This window comes from Mustelus asterias, chromosome 20 (assembly GCF_964213995.1).
Source record: "Mustelus asterias chromosome 20, sMusAst1.hap1.1, whole genome shotgun sequence".
Taxonomy (NCBI): domain Eukaryota; kingdom Metazoa; phylum Chordata; class Chondrichthyes; order Carcharhiniformes; family Triakidae; genus Mustelus; species Mustelus asterias.
This window is the reverse complement of record NC_135820.1, coordinates 68,065,927-68,084,467: the sequence shown is the minus strand read 5'-3', so window position 1 is coordinate 68,084,467 and position 18,541 is coordinate 68,065,927. Positions and strand designations below refer to the sequence as shown.

The following is an 18,541-nucleotide window of genomic DNA, read 5'->3' as shown; positions in this document are numbered from 1 at the left end:
GAAACCTTGTCAAATGTCTTTTGGAAATCTAAATGCACTACACCCTACAGGATTTACTCTCCCTATTGTACCCTCGAAGAATTCAAACAAATTTGTCAAGCATGAATTACCTTGCAAAAAAGCATGTTGACTGTGTTTGATGACATTCAGCTTTCCTAAATAATTAGCTATTTCTTCTTTGATTATTGACTTGTGTCTTGCCAATAATAGACGTTAAACTAACTGGCCTATAGTTCCCTGCCTTCTGCCTTTCTCTCTTTTTGAACAAGGGAGTCAGATTGGCTGTTTTCCAATCCTCTAGCACCCTCCCGGAATCTAGCGAGTTACGAAAAAGTTCAACCAATGGGTCTACTATCTCTGCAGCTACTTCCACTAAAACCCTAGCGGGCAGTTCATCAGGTCCTGGCGATTTGTCTGCCCTCGAGTTTCTCTAATACACTATCCCTTGTGATTGGGATTTTTAGATACAACAATCGATGACAATTTTGTGGTCATCATTTTTGGGACTAGCTTATTTTCATAATTCTAGTTTTATTAATTGAATATTAATTTCACCAGCTGCAATGGGATTTGAACCCATGCCCCCAGAACATTTAAAAGCAAAATACTGTAGATTCTACCACGTTATTTAAAATCAGCCCATCTGATATCTTAAGGATATTTGCAATATCTTCTACAGTGAAGACTGATGCAAAAATATTTAGGGTAGCTAAATATAACTTTTGCTTTGTTTAGAAAAAATTCAAGCGAAGAAACCTTCCATAAACAATTTTATCTAAAATCTGTGCAGCTTTAACTGGAAGTAGGTCATTTGAAATGAGGCCCTGTCACCAGAATAGTCACGGATGTGCCTACATAACTAAAATCAATTCAAATCAAAACCAGTTAACATTTCAAGTATAAATGATGCTCGAGTCATTTAGATTCGAAGCATTAACTCTGCTTCTCCTTCCACAGATGCTGCCAGACTTGAGCTTTTCCAGCATTTTCTGTTTTATTTCAGATTTCTAGCATCTGCAGTATTTTGCTTTCAAATGTTCTGGTGGGCATGGGTTCAAATCCCACTGCAGCTCGTGAAAATAAAATTCAATTAATAAATCTAGAATTATGAAAATAAACTCATCTCAAAAATGACCACAAAATTATTGATTGTTGAATCCAATTAGAAATCATCCCTCAGAAATCTCGCTGTCTTTATCACGCGACTCCAGACCCACAGCAATGCAATTAACTCTCAAATGCCACTCAGTTCAAGGGAAATTAGGGATGGGCAACACATGCTGGCCTTGCCAGTGATGTCAATATCCCATGAAAGAATAAAGAAAAAGTGCAGGTTAGAGGAACAGTACGGTCCTGAAATTGAAGGGGAGAATGATGCAAAATTGCACTAACGACCTATCTGCCTGCTGCTCCTCCTTCACCCATCTAAACTTTTAGGGTCATTTAAATGTTACACAGCCTGAACGGTTTGCTGAAATACAGGTGACCACCTGAGCTTATGGATCCCTTGGATCCTGCCAGGAAGGGTATGCCTCCTTCATTCAGCCTCTGGAACAGGCATATTTTCCCATAAGAATAGGCCTCTTTCAGAACACAAGGAAATGTTGCATTAACCTAATTTCCCCAAGGGTGATTCTTGAACTTTTAATATAACAGCATGTGTGTGTGTGTGCATGCGTGCGTGCACAAGTGTGTGCACGAAAGAGAGAGAGAACGAGAAGACAGCCTATTTGTCAATTCTGCGTACACAGCACGAAAACCAGGGTTCTTAGGACATTGGCACAGCCAACATCAAGCATTACTTACAATCCAATAAGTAAACTATTTCTACTATTTCTATTAATAAAACACATTATAGGCTTTTAAAAAATGAAATTCTACATCACAGACATTTGAGTAAAATTAAATTATCTTTCATTCACCTGGTCAGTTGGTTCAGTCTTGATGCGCACTTCATCTTTCACCAGTATTGAACCTGAAATTTTTGCTCCATTACAAGGATCCATTTTGTCCATTCCTTCAATTTTAGGCTTAATATCCTTTAAAGTGAGTTCTTTTGGATCATCTTTATCTAACAGGTATCGCAGTAGTGCATTATTTTCCTTCTTCTTCGGGCTCATCTGCTCTTGCTTGATCACAACATCTCCCACTGGTGTCACACTGCCTGAGTCCTGACAAGACTCTTTGCCCGTAGCCTCTGCAGTCAGCTTGGCTACTTCAGCAGGAGAGTTTCCATTCTTCAGCAGCTTGTGTAATATTTTGTGTTTCTCTTGTAAAGAAGAGCCATGCAATGTGGTTGCAGAGTTCCCACCAGCTGCAGCGGAGGTTGAGGAGACCCCTGTCGGACTTGTGATACCTGGAGAGGAGTCTTTAACACTAGAATCCAAGTTGGAGCTTGTTAAAGAAGTCAGTCCCATGTCATCCGAGGGAGAGGTCAGTAACTGCAAAAGTTTGGTGTGGTTTTTGTTCTCATGGAATCTTCTCTGGCCCTCGATGTTGTCACTGTTACCAAAAAGGTTCAGATTTCCTTCCTTGATGTTCTTCTGTTCGCTATGAGCATCTCTGCTTTCTGGTCGACTCACTGTGCTCTCAACTTGGTTGTGTTCCCCAAAAAGGCCAGGGGAATCTTTTAGATCCATGCTACCCATCTTTGATTGCTGGAGCAAGTTCACATTTGGGGAGGTTTCCATTTTTTGACCAGGTGATGATAGTGATGACAGGAGTGAAACTCCTAATCCTTCACTTATGGCTTGAAGTGCATTAAGGGAGCTACTAGAGAAGGTGCTACTTCCTGTGGTATTTATATGTCCCACTGGCGATTGCATGCCACCAGTTGTAGAATACGGGCTGGGTCCCATCCGTGGACTTGCCCGATGCCTCGGTGAAAGCATTAAATTCTGTTGGGTTGTACTCACCCCAGGGCTACTGTGTGGGGGACTGTTCATGGTGAGTGCATAGTTGTTCCCCTGCAAGTTAGGCGTCTGCATACCAGGCCCATGGTTCATTGCACCAGCAGTCCCGCTTCCTGCGCCAAACCTCCCCATTTGCCCCATAGAACTGGGGTCATTCAAATTATTTGCACCATAGGTCATATTATTTTGCACTGGCATTCCCTGTCCTGCTGCCCCTGATGGCAAGCTCATATTGCCTGAAGAGTTTGTGCTCGCTGTAGCAAGTGTTTTCATCATTTCTTGCCCCATGTTGGTTTGGTTCAATCTGCAACCGTTCTGCTCCCTGTAAGTAGAACAAGGTTACTAGGGGTTAGATTCAACATTAGAAATCAAGAATTTCCTTTACTGGGAAGGTAAAAGCCCAATAATGACATTGTTCATAATTATAGCATCGTATTCAGTAAAACACACCACAATACCACATTCTGGTCATTTCAATCAATAAAAACCTAGACATGCCTTACCCCATTCCCTTATCATAACATGTAGGAGCAGAAATAGGCCATTTGGCCCATCAAGTTTGTTCTGCCATTCACTGAGATCACGACTAATCTGATATGATAAGCCTCAACCCAACTTTCCCACCCTATCCCCATAGCCCTCGATTCCTTCACCGATTAAAAATCGGTCTATCTCAGCCTCGAACATACTTCACCACCCAGCCTCCACAGCCCTCTGCGGTAAAGAATTCCACAGATTCCCTACAATCAGAGCAGAAATTCATCCTCATCTTTGTCTTAAATGGGTGACCCTTTACTCTGAGATTACACCCTCTGATCGTAGACTCTCCCACAAAGGGAAACAACCTCTCAGCATCAACCCTGTCAAGCCCCCTGAGAATTCTCTGTCTCAAAAAGGTCACCTCTCATTCTTCTAAACTCTAATGAGTTAACTCCCAAGCTATCTTACATGTCCCCTCATAAGAAAATCCGTCCATACCTGGGATCAGAGTGAACCTTCTCTGGACTACCTCCAATGCCAGTGTAGCTTTCCTTAGATAAGGGGTCCTTAGATAAAGGGGAACCAAAACTGTTCACAGTATTTCAGATGTGGGCTAACTAATGCCTCATAGTTTTAACAAGACTTGCCTATTTTTATACTCCATTCGCTTTGAAATGAATGTCAAATTTCCACTTTCAAGATCTCCATACTCTGTTCAGTTCTATTAATATCTCTGACTCCTCAAAGCTGCCACAAACTAAAAGTGAAAAATATGACTCATAGAATTGTTTGTTGACTTAGTTAATACGCTGTATTCTATTGTAGCAACTGTCAACTTAGTTGAAACTTTCAAAGTCGAACAGCCAATAAACACAAATGATTATGGCCCTTATACTGTTGAACCCCCTGCCCACATGACACAACTAAGAATGGGCAGAAGTAATCCACGTACACTTAGATAAACAGAAATACAAAACTCTACTCAGCTCCTTTGAAACCTCGACAGCTAATGCCAAATTTCCAGAAAGCAGAAACTATTTTTCAAGTGAAGACAAAAGCAAAGAAGCTCAATATTTACTAAATATTTTAAAAATAAATTGGCCCAAAGCACGAGCTTCAGTGTTGCAACTGGTCTTTCTGCATTGTTTGGTTCCATGATTGAAAGAAATCTGCACTAATTTTGCAGATTTAACTGGTCCATCCCTGTACAAACTCTACATTGGCTGTGATGGAATATCTTTCATATTGGAAAGTCACAAAAAAGCAAATTTGGAATTTTAATCTTAAATAAAATTACCAACTGACAAATTGATTCAGGCAAAAAACAAAATGGCATGCTGGGGGTTACCACTGACCAGAAACTTAAATGGACTATGTAAACATTGTATCGACAAGAGCAAGTCAGAGGCTAGGAATCCTGCAGGTGAGTAATTCACCTCCTGACTCCCCAAAGCCTGTCCACCATCGACAAGACACAAGTTGAGTGTAATGGAATACCCTCCACTTTCCTGGATGAGTGCATCTCCAAAAACACTAAAGAAACTTGACAGTATCCAGGACAAGGCAGCCCACTTGATTAGCACCCCATCTACAAACATTCACTCCCTCCACCACAGATGCACAGCAGCAGCAGTGTGTACCTGCTACAAGATGCGCTGCAGGAACTCATCAAGGCTCCTTAGACAGCACCATCCAAACCCATGATCACTAGCATCTAGAAGAAGGGCAGCAGACACATAGGAATACCACCACCTGAAAGGTCCCCTTCAAGCCACTCATCATTCTGACTTGGAAATATATCGTCACTCCTTCACTGTTGCTACGTCAAAATCCTGGAACTCCCTCCCTAACAACGCTTTGGGTGTACTTAGGCCACATGGACTGCAACTGTTCAAGAAGGCAGATCATCACCTTCTCAAGCGCAATAGGGAATGGCAATAAAAGCTGGCATAGCCAGCTGACATGCCTTGAAAGAATTTTTAAAATGTATAATAGCCATGGTGAGATAGGACATCGCTTCTCACACTGCAGGCTCTGGACCTCATATAGGCCTTCATTGGAGGTGATGAGTTCAGTCAAGTAGTGAGGGGTCACAGAAAGTAAAGTCAACTTGTGCAAACCTGAATCTAGTGAGCTGTGAAAGAGTAGAATTCACACACAGATATGGCAGTTATTAAATGCTGTGCCGCAGAGACAGAAAAATATAGCAGAAAGACAATGGGTTACACACTATGTCCTTACGAATCTACCTGCTCAAATATATGGAGGAGCTGATAGGCAGCTATAATACAAACATTTTAAAGAAAGCTGCACTTCCAAGATATTGTAAAAAAAAACAGTTGCAGATATCAACAAGTTCCTGTACCTTTGCAGCAAATGTGTAGAGCCAAAGCCAAGGGATTCATTGGATGCTGGGTTGCGTAAAAGTTTGGTCTTGGTTTGTGCAGTGACTATAGTGCCATCCGACAAGGAAAATCGATAAAGGGGACTCTCAGCTTGGCCTTGAGTCAAGGCTAAGTAGGAAAGGAAAAAAGTTAAAAGAACATAATCTACTAGGTCAATAAGCCAATTATATTTAGTAGCAGCAGAGTCAAAAATGCAGCAATAGAACTTTCAGAATCTTTACATGTTGCTATTACACATTTTGCTTTGTATTGAGAAAATCTTGTGTTTTCTCAACAAATGTTAAGACCAGAAGAATAGACAAAATACAACAATAAAGACCTGAGGTAGAGGGAGGGGATAATTAAAATTGGGAAGCTGAAGCTAACTGCTTGCTTGCTCTAATAGTTTAAACTTATTTCTGCTTTTAAGAAAATCACCAAAAGGGTAGCAAACTCTGAAATGGGTGGACCTGGTGGCCTTTAGGCACTCAAGGAACAATTAAAGAATTAGGTGAGCTCATTGTGCAAGCCACTGCATGCAAGCCAACGGGCTGAGACATAGGAAGGGTCAGAACACAGTATTAATCTACCAGGATCACTCAGCACCTGACTTCATTACAGTCCTGGTTCAAACATGGCTGAAAGATCTAAGCCCAGAGGTAAGCCGAAGGTGACCGTGCTTGACATCAAGGCAGCAGTGCCCGATTGTGAAATCGAGGAGCCCCAGCAAAACTGGAGTCAATGGAAATCAGGGGAAAACCCACCAGTGGTTGGAGTCAAACATAACACAAAGGAAGATGGTTCCAATTGTTGAAGGTCAATCATCTCAGTTCCAGGACATCACTGCAGGAGTTCCTCAGGGTAGAGACCTAGGCCCAAATATCTTCAGCTGCTTCATCAGTGACCTTCCTCCCATCACAAGATCAGAAGTGGGGATGTTCACGGATGATTGCACAATGATCAGCATCATTTGTGACTCCTCAGACACTGAAGCAGTTCATGTCCAAATGCAGCAAGAACTGGACAATATCCAAGCTTACACTGACAAGTGGCAAGTAACATTTGTGCCACAGAAGTGCCAGGCAATGACCGTCTTCCCCAAGACAGAATCTAACCATTACTCCTTGACATTCAATGGCATCAACATTGCTAAATCCTCCACTATCAACATCCTGGGGGCTACCATTGACCAGACACTGAACTGAACTGGCCATACAAATACTGTAGCTACAAGAGCAGGTCAGAGGCTAGGAATCCTGCCGTGAGGAACTCACCCCGAATCCCCATAGCCTGTCCCATCTGCAAGACACAAGTCAGGTCTGTAATGGAATACTCTCCAGTTGCCTGAATGAGTGACCAAAAATACTTGAGATGTGACAGCATCCAGGACAAAATAGCCCTCTTGAATGGCACCCCATCCACAAACGTTCATTTCCTTTACTACCAATGCATGGTAGCAGCATTGTGTACCATTTACAAAGTGCATTGCAGGAACTCACCAAGGCTCCTTAGATAGCACCTTCCAAACCCACGATTGCTACCACCTAGCAAGGGCAGCACACACATGGAAAAACCACCACCCTGAGGTTTCCCTCCATGCCACCCGTCGCTATTGACTTGGAAATATATCGCCACTCCTTCACTGTCGATGGATCAAAACCCTGGAACTCCCTTGCTAACAGTGCTGTGGGTTTACCTACATCACAGGGACTGCATCAGTTCAAGAAGGCAGCTCACCACCTTCTCAAGGGCAATTAGGGATGGGTAAAAAAATCTTGGTCCATTGAAGCCCGTATCCGACGAATGAAGGAGGAAATAAATCAGTGCATAAATAGTTTGTAAAACTATAACATCTTTGAGCTATATTTCATTTTTGAGTGATTTTCTTTCATTAATCTCCACATCACACTCAAATCTCAATTCTACTTCAAAAATATCTATTCCTCATAATTCATCAGCAACTTCTTTTCTAAGCCAATGTCATTTTGAAATACTTCACCTTCTTGATAATGTCTTTTCAGAGACCATGGTTGCCCATCATTATGGTGAAAGAACCTCTGTATGCATCTTCTTACAAGATCTTCCCAGCCTGGCTTCATTGAGGCACGCAGAGAACTTGGATCTATTGAAGTAATCTTGCCTGAAAATAGGTACAAGAGGAAAAGAAATTAACATAGAATCAGTTCAATTGTTAGAATTGGTAACAATAAAGTAAGCCAAGGAATCTGCCAAAGAACAATGTGCATTTACAGTGCGTTTAGCTTAGAATCAGGTATAATCCCAAGCTAACCAGAATTCTGGAATTTGCAAAGCACCTTTCAACCATCGATAAATTGGTTTAAGCATTCTGACAATCTTGTTCAGTATTCAAGGTGATTGATAAAGATTCACTTAGACATTGAAATAGAGGTATCAACTTGGGAGTTTATATCTTTTATGTTTTCAAATGTTCCCAAGTTGTATAATGGATTTTGGGGTGGGATAGGTCGCATGATCTAAGCAGAACAGAGTGAATTATATGAAAAATGATTCAAATTACTGATAAAGAGATAAGTTTTGAGGATACTTCTGAAGGTGGAGAGAAGGTTCCTGTGCTGTAATTTTCTTTGTCCTTTGAGGTTACGAGGTAGACAAGTGTACAAGCAGAACTCCAGAATGTGAGTGAGGTAAATAAATCAATACTGAAGTGGATAAGTATGGGGAACACACAGTAGAACAGAGTTTGAACAACAGATTTGCTTGCAAGACCATGGAATTGAAACTTGCAGAGACAACTATTGAGGGCCAAGAAGCCAAAGGAGCTTTGGAAAAGGAAAACTGACTGACAGGAGTGAGGGATTAGAACGGGACAGAATAGTTGTGACAGAATTCTGCATGATTCGAAGAGTACAGCCCTAAGGTGATCACTGGGACATATCAAGCCTAAAACTGCCAAACCAGTATTTCAGCAACAGTGGTAAGAGTTCAGGATGGAATTGGACAAATTGTGATGGTGAATGCAGGTAACAGTAGGGTTTGAAATTCAGCTTATGGAAGACCTGAACACTAACAACGTGCACTGTCAGTTTTGGTTTGAATAATTAGCAGGAAAAGAGGAAACCGATACCCAAAATTCTCAACATTACACTCTGGGCCTCAGATACCTGAACAAATAACCTTGATACTTGTTTTCATCTAGTCAATAGCCAGTTTCAGATAATGCTCTTGAATCCCAGAGACAAAGCTAAGTAACTTGAACACCAAATTCAGAAAACTCAAAATAAGGTTTGCTATTCAGAAACGGACTAAAATGTAAGAATATAAATGGTGGAAAATGGAAAAAAGCCAAGTGGTCGAGACAATTTATAAATACATTCTGAACTATTTTACATAAACAGGATTAATCATTGTTGCAAAATTGTGACTAACAGAAAGCAATTTTATGAGTAAATTAGACATTGCTTCAACTATATCTTTCACAAGATGATATCTTTTAAATGGCCAATATAGTGAGCATAGAATTCTCGAACTTCCAGCTGTTGAAGCTTTAAAAGAATGGCTTTAAAATAAACAAAGCATTTTTCTGTAACTAATTTAAAATGGCACATGAATGGACTTAAGAAAATTTTACAGCTCAAACAGACCTTGTCCTTTAATCGGGGTGGTTTCTCGGAGTGCTCACCTGTCATATCGTGCCTTGTGACAAAGCTTTCAGGACTGGAGGGAAATGGCGATCTCTCCACTGGTGCAATCCGTCTTGCTACACAAATCATACAGGACTGCAGATCTGAAAGAGGAAAACCAGATTTTTCATTTCTAATTTCCAGGTTACAATGGTTAACATAAACAGGATTAATCATTGTTGCAAAATTATGACGAACGGAAAGCAATTTTATGAGCAAATTAGACATTGCTTCAACTATATCTTTCAGAACAAAGAACAATACAGCACAGGAACAGGCCCTTCGGCCCTCCAAGCCCGTGCCGCTCCCTGGTCCAAACTAGACCATTCTTTTGTATCCCTCCATTCCCATTCCGTTCATATGGCTGTCTAGATAAGTCTTAAACGTTCCCAGTGTGTCCGCCTCCACCACCTTGCCTGGCAGCGCATTCCAGGCCCCCACCACCCTCTGTGTAAAATATGTCCTTCTGATATCTGTGTTAAATCTCCCCCCTTCACCTTGAACCTATGACCCCTCGTGAACGTCACCACCGACCTGGGGAAAAGCTTCCCACCGTTCACTCTATCTATGCCTTTCATAATTTTATACACCTCTATTAAGTCTCCCCTCATCCTCCGTCTTTCCAGGGAGAACAACCCCAGTTTACCCAATCTCTCCTCATAACTAAGCCCCTCCATGCCAGGCAACATCCTGGTAAACCTCCTCTGTACTCTCCCCAAAGCCTCCACGTCCTTCTGGTAGTGTGGCGACCAGAACTGGACGCAGTATTCCAAATGCAGCCGAACCAACGTTCTATACATCTGCAACATCAGACCCCAACTTTTATACTCTATGCCCCATTCTATAAAGGCAAGCATGCCATATGCCTTCTTCACCACCTTCTCCACCTGTGACGTCACCTTCAAGGATCTGTGGACTTGCACACCCAGGTCCCTCTGCGTATCTACACCCTTTATGGTTCTGCCATTTATTGTATAGCTCCTCCCTACATTATTTCTACCAAAATGCATCACTTCGCATTTATCAGGATTGAACTCCATCTGCCATTTCTTTGCCCAAATTTCCAGCCTATCTATATCCTTCTGTAGCCTCTGACAATGCTCCTCACTATCTGCAAGTCCTGCCAATTTTGTGTCGTCTGCAAACTTACTGATCACCCCAGTTACACCTTCTTCCAGATCGTTTATATAAATCACAAACAGCAGAGGTCCCAATACAGAGCCCTGCGGAACACCACTAGTCACAGGCCTCCAGCCAGAAAAAGACCCTTCCACTACCACCCTCTGTCTTCTGTGACCAAGCCAGTTCTCCACCCATCTAGCCACCTGCCCCTTTATCCCATGAGATCCAACCTTTTTCACCAGCCTATCATGAGGGACTTTGTCAAACGCTTTACTAAAGTCCATATAGACGACATCCACGGCCCTTCCCTCATCAACCATTCTAGTCACTTCTTCAAAAAACTCCACCAGGTTAGTGAGGCGTGACCTCCCTCTCACAAAACCATGCTGACTATCGTTAATGAGTTTATTCCTTTCTAAATGCGCATACATCCTATCTCTAAGAATCTTCTCCAACAACTTCCCCACCACGGACGTCAAGCTCATCGGCCTACAATTACCCGGGTTATCCTTCCTACCCTTCTTAAATAACGGGACCACATTAGCTATCCTCCAATCCTCTGGGACCTCACCTGTGTCCAGTGACGAGACATAGATTTGCGTCAGAGGCCCAGCGATTTCATCTCTCGTCTCCCTGAGCAGCCTTGGATAGATTCCATCAGGCCCTGGGGATTTGTCAGTCTTTATATTCTCTAACAAACCTAACACTTCCTCCCTTGTAATGGAGATTTTCTCCAACGGTTCAACACTCCCCTCCGAGACACTCCCAGTCAACACATCCCTCTCCTTTGTGAATACCGACGCAAAGTATTCATTTAGGATCTCCCCTACTTCTTTGGGCTCCAAGCATAATTCCCCACTTTTGTCAGAGAGGTCCGATTTTTTCCCTGACAACCCTTTTGTTCCTAACCTATGAATAAAATGCCTTGGGATTCTCCTTAATCCTGTCTGCCAAGGACATTTCGTGACCCCTTTTTGCCCTTCTAATTCCCCGTTTGAGTTCTTTCCTACTTTCTTTGTACTCCTCCAGAGCTCCCTCCGTTTTTAGCTGCCTGGACCTAACATACGCCTCTCTTTTCTTTTTGACCAGTCCCTCAATTTCCCTGGTTATCCACGGTTCTCGAATCCTATCCTTCCTATCCTTTTTTACAGGCACATGCCTGTCCTAACAACTGTTCCTTAAAATACTCCCACATGCCAGATGTGGATTTACCCTCAAACAGCCTCTCCCAATCACGAGCTGCCAATTTCTGCCTAATCCCACTAAAGTTAGCCTTCCCCCAATCCAACACCTTACCCTTGGGACACCACTCATCCTTTTCCATCACTATCCTAAAGCTAACAGAATTGTGGTCACTATTTGCCACATGTTCCCCATCCGAAACTTTGAAGACCTGACCGGGCTCATTCCCCAGTACTAGGTCCAGTATAGCCCCCTCTCTAGTCGGGCTATCTACATATTGTCCCAAAGAACCCTCCTGTACGCATTTTACAAATTCCTCCCCATTCAGAGTCCCAGCTCTCAGTGATTTCCAGTCTATACCAGGGAAATTGAAGTCTCCCACTACAACAACCCTATTTTTCCTGCACCTATCCAGTATCTCCTGACATATCCGTTCTTCCACTTCCCTTGGGCTGTTGGGGGGCCTGTAGTATACCCCCAACATAGTGACTGCGCCCTTCCTGTTTCTGAGCTCCACCCAGAGTGACTCGTTACTCAACCCCTCTGAATTGTCCTCCCTCTGTACCGCTGTAATATGCTCTCCAACTAATACTGCTACTCCCCCACCTCTTTTGGCCCCTCCTGTCTCACCTAAAACACTTGTACCCCGGAATATTCAGCTGCCAGTCCTGTCCCTCTTTCAACCAAGTCTCTGTCACCGCAACCACATCCAAATTCCTCGTGAGCATTAAGGCCCTAAGTTGGTCTGTCTTACCTGCTACGCTCCTTGCATTGAAGTATAAGCACTCCAGACCTCCAGGCCCAGTGAGGTCATCCTCCCCCAGAGTGCTCTTCTTCTTTGCCAGCCTTGTCCCAGCCCCAAGCTCGTCCCCAGCCTCTACACTTGTAGACCTAATATTTTGATCCCCACCCCCCTGCCATACTAGTTTAAACCCCCCCCAACAAGGTGATATCTTTAAATGGCTAGTATAGTGAGCATAGAATTCTCAAACTTCCAGCTGTTGAAGCTTTAAAAGAATGGCTTTAAAATGAACAAAGTATTTTACAACAGCAAGCAATATTATTCTGTGCCACAGACTAAGTTGCTTGTTTTTCACTTGCTTGACACGCAACAGTTACAGGTGCACAAAAGCAAGTGGCCATGATGACTCTGGGTTCCAGGAGTCTAAGTTATGAGGAAATGTGAGCAAAGTTGCTTGTCCTCTGGGAAAGAAAGAAAATAGATGACTCAATTGAAGTTATTAATACTATGAATACTGAAGCAGATCCACCTGAATTATTTACTGGGTAGTTTAAGAATATATTCCACATTGACCACAGGAAAATGGTAACTTTTTAAAATATCTTGCAATCAGAGAGCTATGCACTAACTTTACCCCAGTTCCCTTCACGTTGTAACACCAGTGTTCATTCCATTTGCCACTCCTCAGATAACTAAGCAGTCCATGTTCACATGCAGAAAGCCTTCGATAACTTTGATTTGAACTTTCAGGCTCAATGATAAAGTAGGAAGTAACATTCATAACCACACAAGTGCCAAACAATCACCATCTCCAACAAGCAGATATAACCCAACTCCCTTTGACATTAAGCAATATTACAATCATAGATTCATTTACCACTGATAGCCTGGGAAGCTCAACTTGACCAGAAATAAAACTGGACCAGTCACATTAATACTGTGGCTACAAGAGTAGGTCAGAGTGTGGGAATTCTGCTGAAAGTAACGTACCTCCTGGCCATCCCCAGAAAGCTTTTCTATGACCAAAGCACAAGTGAGGAACGTGATGGAATACTCGCCACTTGCCTCGTTGAATGCAGCTCCTTCAGCACTCCAGACACTTGACAACATCCAGGTCAAAACAGCCTATTTACTCGGTACCCCAACCACCACCAGTGCACCATGACTATAATGCATACCATCTACAAGATGCACTTCAGCAATTTGTCATGGCTTCTTCAACAGCACCTATCAAACCTCTAACACCTAGAAAGACAAGAGCAAAAGGCACATAGGAACATCACCCTCTGCACATTCCCCTCCAAGGCACAGATCATCTTGACTTGGTTCTTTCATCATTGTTGGAAAATCCTGGAGTTCCCTGCTAACAACACTGTGGGTACACCTTCAACAAATGGACTGTAGCAGCTCACAGCTCACCACAATCTTCTCAAAGGCAATAAGGGACGTGCATAAATGGTGGCCTTGCCAGTGATGCCTACATTCCATGAATGAGAAAATAAAACACATGAACTTTTGATACATTGCAGCCAATTTGTTAAGTGACCTACTTTAATAAAAACCAATCACTTCAGCTTTTAAATACAAGTCTTAATTATATTAGAAGTTTACCTTCGCCTTCTTCAGTCATAGCCTTTGGCTGAGAAAGTGCAAAGCACTGCATAGTTTCATATTTCTGACGTGGTTCGTGGTTTCCATTCGACTCATCTAAAGAATCATATGGCATCTGAACTAACATACGACAGTTAAACGTATGGCTCTTCTGTCTCTGTGTTTCGTTCCAAGAAACCCCATTCACTGAGGAATAAATCAACACAGATCATCAGTAATAATACAGCAATCTTTATGGTCAACAAATCAAAACATACAATCTGTAAATTCTGGACATGCATTCATTGGTATCTGCAAAGTTGTTAACAGGCAAACCATGAACGGGGATTATCTGTTTCAGTTTTCAGGCTACTCCAGAAACAACCCAACTCCAATACCTGGTTGCGCCAACACATCCCCAATAAACCTACAAAGTAGTACTGCACACTTCTCAAGTATCTCTGATCATGAGCATTAATAATTTCATACGCTCGAATTTTTGCTTCTGCACCTTTTTGGAGGTGTTCCTGAAATGCTTACAACTAAGTTTACAAATACAGAAACAATTAATCTTAAAATGTTTGATTCAATGTGTGCCAATATAAAGAAAATTCAATCGGAAAAAGAAAAAAAAATACAAAACTGGTTTTGTTCTTTGAAAAATTTTGACTTTCTGCTTTGCTGTCTTTTTCTGCTGGAATAACTTAATTCCTCTAACATTTTTAAAAACAAACCTTTTTATCCAGTCTTATTTCTTCAGATGCCAGTCATTCACACTAAAAGTACGAGCATTTACCACTCACCAGGTGTTTCACTGCAGTACCAAGGGAACATGAAGGCAAATAATGCACTACCTCGGAGCATTTTTTAAATGTATTCTTTCATGGGGTGTGGCCTCCACTGACAAGGCCAGTGTCTATTCCCCATCCCTAATTGCCCTTGAACAGAGTGGCTTACGAGGTCATTTCAGAGAGTGAAACGCATTGCTGTGGGTCTGAGTCACATGTAAAAATAAAAAGGCCTGAACACCCAAAGGTAGACTTTCTTTCCTACAGGGCATTAGTGAATCAGATGGATTGTTATAATAATCGTTGATATACCTCAGCAATGATGACCATGAAACTCTCTCAATTCCAGACTTTATTAATTTTCTACTGTTGTGCGATTTGAACCCGCACCCCCAGAAAATTAGGCTGGGTGTCTGGATCATTACCCCAATGACATTGCCAGTACATCATTGGCGGCACGATGGCACAGTGCTGCCTCACATCGCCTGGGAGCCGGGTTCGATTCCTGGCTTGGGTCACTTTCTGTGTGGAGTTTGCACATTCTCCCCGTGTATGCGTGGGTTTCCTCCGGGTGCTCTGGTTTCCTCCCACAATGCAAAGATGTGCAGGTTCGGTGAACTGGCCGTGCTAAGTGTACCCGAACAGGTGCCGGAGTGTGGCAACAAGGGGATTTTCACAGTAACTTCATTGCAGTGTTAATGTAAGACTACTTGTGACACTAATAAATAAACTTTACTGCCCCACCATCGACAAGTTTGAAATCGGAATGGCCAGATAGAGCAGCAGTTTGTACGTAAAGGCTAAACCACATTAAAATTGATAATATGACATTGTTCTTCCAACCGCCACACTCCCAGCCCATGAGCTTCTGTATACAGGTTAAGTTTACCGTGGGAGCACAAAATATTAGAGGCCAGCAACTGTGGGACTTCATGTTTATTTTTGGTGGATCAGAGAGAGGAATTGGACTGTTCCTCAGCCCCTCAAAGAAGCTTTGAGCCTCTTTTCTGCTAATCACAGCCACAGCAATCAGTGATCATTTTCTATCCACTAAACTCTAATCCCAAACTCCTGCTGGGACTTGACACCCCACTACTCTTGTCATATTAGGTCGCAATCTCTTCCTCCAACCCAGTTGCCAGGTTCTGTATTGCTGGATCAAGTTTTTTTTTTAAAAACACAAAGTAGGAAAGCCACAAGAAATCATGGGATGAAACGAGTCAGCAAAAATCTTATTTCAACTGGTAAGTTAAAACCAAGGTAGGCGTTAATTGACAGATTAAATGTGTCACTGTGTGCCTTTTAAAGTCTGGATACGATTAGCTGTTTTTCAAAATAGCTTTCTGCCAAAGGAAAGCACAGGAAGTCTCAGTGAGTGAGCTTGAAAGCCTCAGCAAGCAGCAACTGTGAATTAAAATAGTTGAAGGCCACACCCCAATGGATTTTAGTCATGCCCTTGACACAAATGCACCTCTTCCTGACAGCTACCATTATAGACTATTAAGCTGAAAGCTTTTTAGATGCTATTAAGGTATCCATTGCTGAAGCTGAGGCTAGTTCCCACAAAAATTCAAGCTGTCAAATGGAGTCTCCAAGAAGCACCATGTTGTTCTGCTTCGGACCCTGTCCGCAGAAAATGCAAACAGGGTCAAATGGTGCCAAGTTAAGAAGGCCCATGAACCAACATATCATTCCTAGTGACGGTCACAATGACAACAGCTCTTATTGAATCTTGTGAAAGGTCTTAAATATTACAGGACATAGAAGGAAGTTTGAAGGGGACCACCTATTGTTCTACCTTAACTGTCACAACGTCGGCAATTAGATTCCAGCCACTTCTTGCTCTGAACAGCTGGTGCTTCTAACCCTGGGTAGCTTGATTTGTCAAAGATATGAGTTATTTCACTTTGTTTGGTTGTGTACTTTTCCATTGTGGGATTGGTTATGTTGAAGTTAAATTGATTTGTTGTGGACTGCTTTTCTGAAGAACATAGTAGTACTTACAGCTTGGATTTATTTATCTGTCAAACAGTTTGGTTGGATCCATGCTGTGACCTCTATGACTCTATGCTTCGGGGTTTAAGAAAAAAAAAGGACAGCATGGACAAGTTGGGCCGAAGGGCCTGTTTCCATGCTGTAAACCTCTATGACTCTAAATCCTTTCCATCCATGCACCAAGCAGCAAAGATTTGGTTACCAAATCAAGTCACAGGTAAGAGAACATTGGAGAACTGCAGACTGATTTACACACTTAATTCCCTGGATCACAAGGCACGAGACAGCTCTTTACGTTTTTTTTTAATATCCAGGGACAAGAGAGAGTGTATTTACAATTGTCTCAATTACCATGCTGCCATCAGTTATAGAATGCATAATTAACTGAGTCTTCCAAAGAGATGGGAATATTGATTTGGAGGATCAAATTTTTGTTGCAATATTGAAATTCATCTTGAACTAAGCATTTGTTTCGAATGCTGCCCAAGGACGTCAATCCACTGGTCCTTGGGGTTGGTTGGTTGGTTTGGGGAGGGTGGTGGTGTATTGTGAAGTATTACTAGGTCATCTTAAAAATTCCTCATCTCTGCACACACGCACACCCACACACCAGAACTTCGTAAAATTTAAAATCGCTGCTCTACCTGTAGATTTTGGCAAATTTCGAAGGAATTCATCACGGTCCTCTTGATGAAGAATGTTATACACGCTGGTACTCATAAGCTCCTCCTGTTTGTACTGAAGGTACTGGGTAACGTTTTCAGATACGAACACTATGTTTCCATCTCGATTGACCACAAACAGAAAGCCATCCAAGGCCTACAAACCACAAAGAAAAACATGTCTTGCTATGTAAAATCTCTGTAGGAATATTTATCAGTATTCACCACAGGGTTCATTTCAGAGCACTAAGTGAAGATGTATATTTTAAAAGATGCATGTCCAGTAGCATTCAGAGAAGAGAAAAAAAACCTTTCTAACCAAAGCCTACATGGATAATTAAAATTTCTTCCAATTCAAAAACAAAGTGCATAAGTGGTAGAAACTCAGATAAAATTTGCTGCACCTTTGAAGCTTACCTTGAGTAAGAGAGGACCCAATGAATCCTTGTCAATGACTCCTTGCCCTGTCGAAGATACGTCCGCTTTCTGCACATCATCTTCATTTGAAGATGCTTTTCCTATGAAGAAAAACAATCATCTCTAATTGCACAGAGACCAAAAAAAACAAATAGAAAAGCTGCTTTCAAGTTTCACTGTTACATGTCCATTGTTTGAGAAGGAACATGGGGGAATGTTTTTGAAATTGGAGTTGTAAGTGGAGTTCCTAAGGGTAGGTTTTTTTTTAATTTGTTAAAGTGTCAGCCGAATTTCTTGATCACAATTCCATTACATCGATGTCTGAGCTTGACAATTTAAAAAATTTACCAAGCTCAACAGCAAGTTGTATTTACATACTACCTTTTAACAGAAGAAAATCTATATGAGCTTCCTGGATAGGCATGAGGAAAAGAGGGGCACTTAGCCAAGAATGGAAAGATTAGGAGGGGGGGGCAACGGAAATGATGGAATTTTAGGAAAGAGGAGAGGTAGAGATGTTTAGGGAGAGAATTCTAGAACAAAAGGCCAGGCACTGAAGGTTCTGTCACTCATGCTGTAATGAGTGAACGAAGGGGAAATAATCA

The 18,541-nt window shown here is 42.0% G+C and overlaps 1 protein-coding gene across 8 annotated transcripts in view; it reads right to left on the bottom strand.

Annotated features, from left to right (window-relative positions):
* LOC144508603 (nuclear receptor coactivator 3-like) overlaps positions 1 to 18,541 on the bottom strand; it is a 210,978-nt gene that overhangs the window by 29,977 nt on the left and 162,460 nt on the right. For all 8 annotated transcript variants that reach the window (XM_078236776.1, XM_078236774.1, XM_078236780.1 and 5 more), the window contains 7 exons: positions 17,937 to 18,037; positions 17,502 to 17,676; positions 14,096 to 14,281; positions 9,438 to 9,542; positions 7,776 to 7,916; positions 5,758 to 5,905; positions 1,923 to 3,234 (listed from right to left, as the gene is read on the bottom strand). In XM_078236776.1, the coding sequence (XP_078092902.1) occupies positions 1,923 to 3,234; positions 5,758 to 5,905; positions 7,776 to 7,916; positions 9,438 to 9,542; positions 14,096 to 14,281; positions 17,502 to 17,676; positions 17,937 to 18,037 (2,168 nt within the window). The remainder of the gene's footprint in view (positions 1 to 1,922; positions 3,235 to 5,757; positions 5,906 to 7,775; positions 7,917 to 9,437; positions 9,543 to 14,095; positions 14,282 to 17,501; positions 17,677 to 17,936; positions 18,038 to 18,541) is intronic.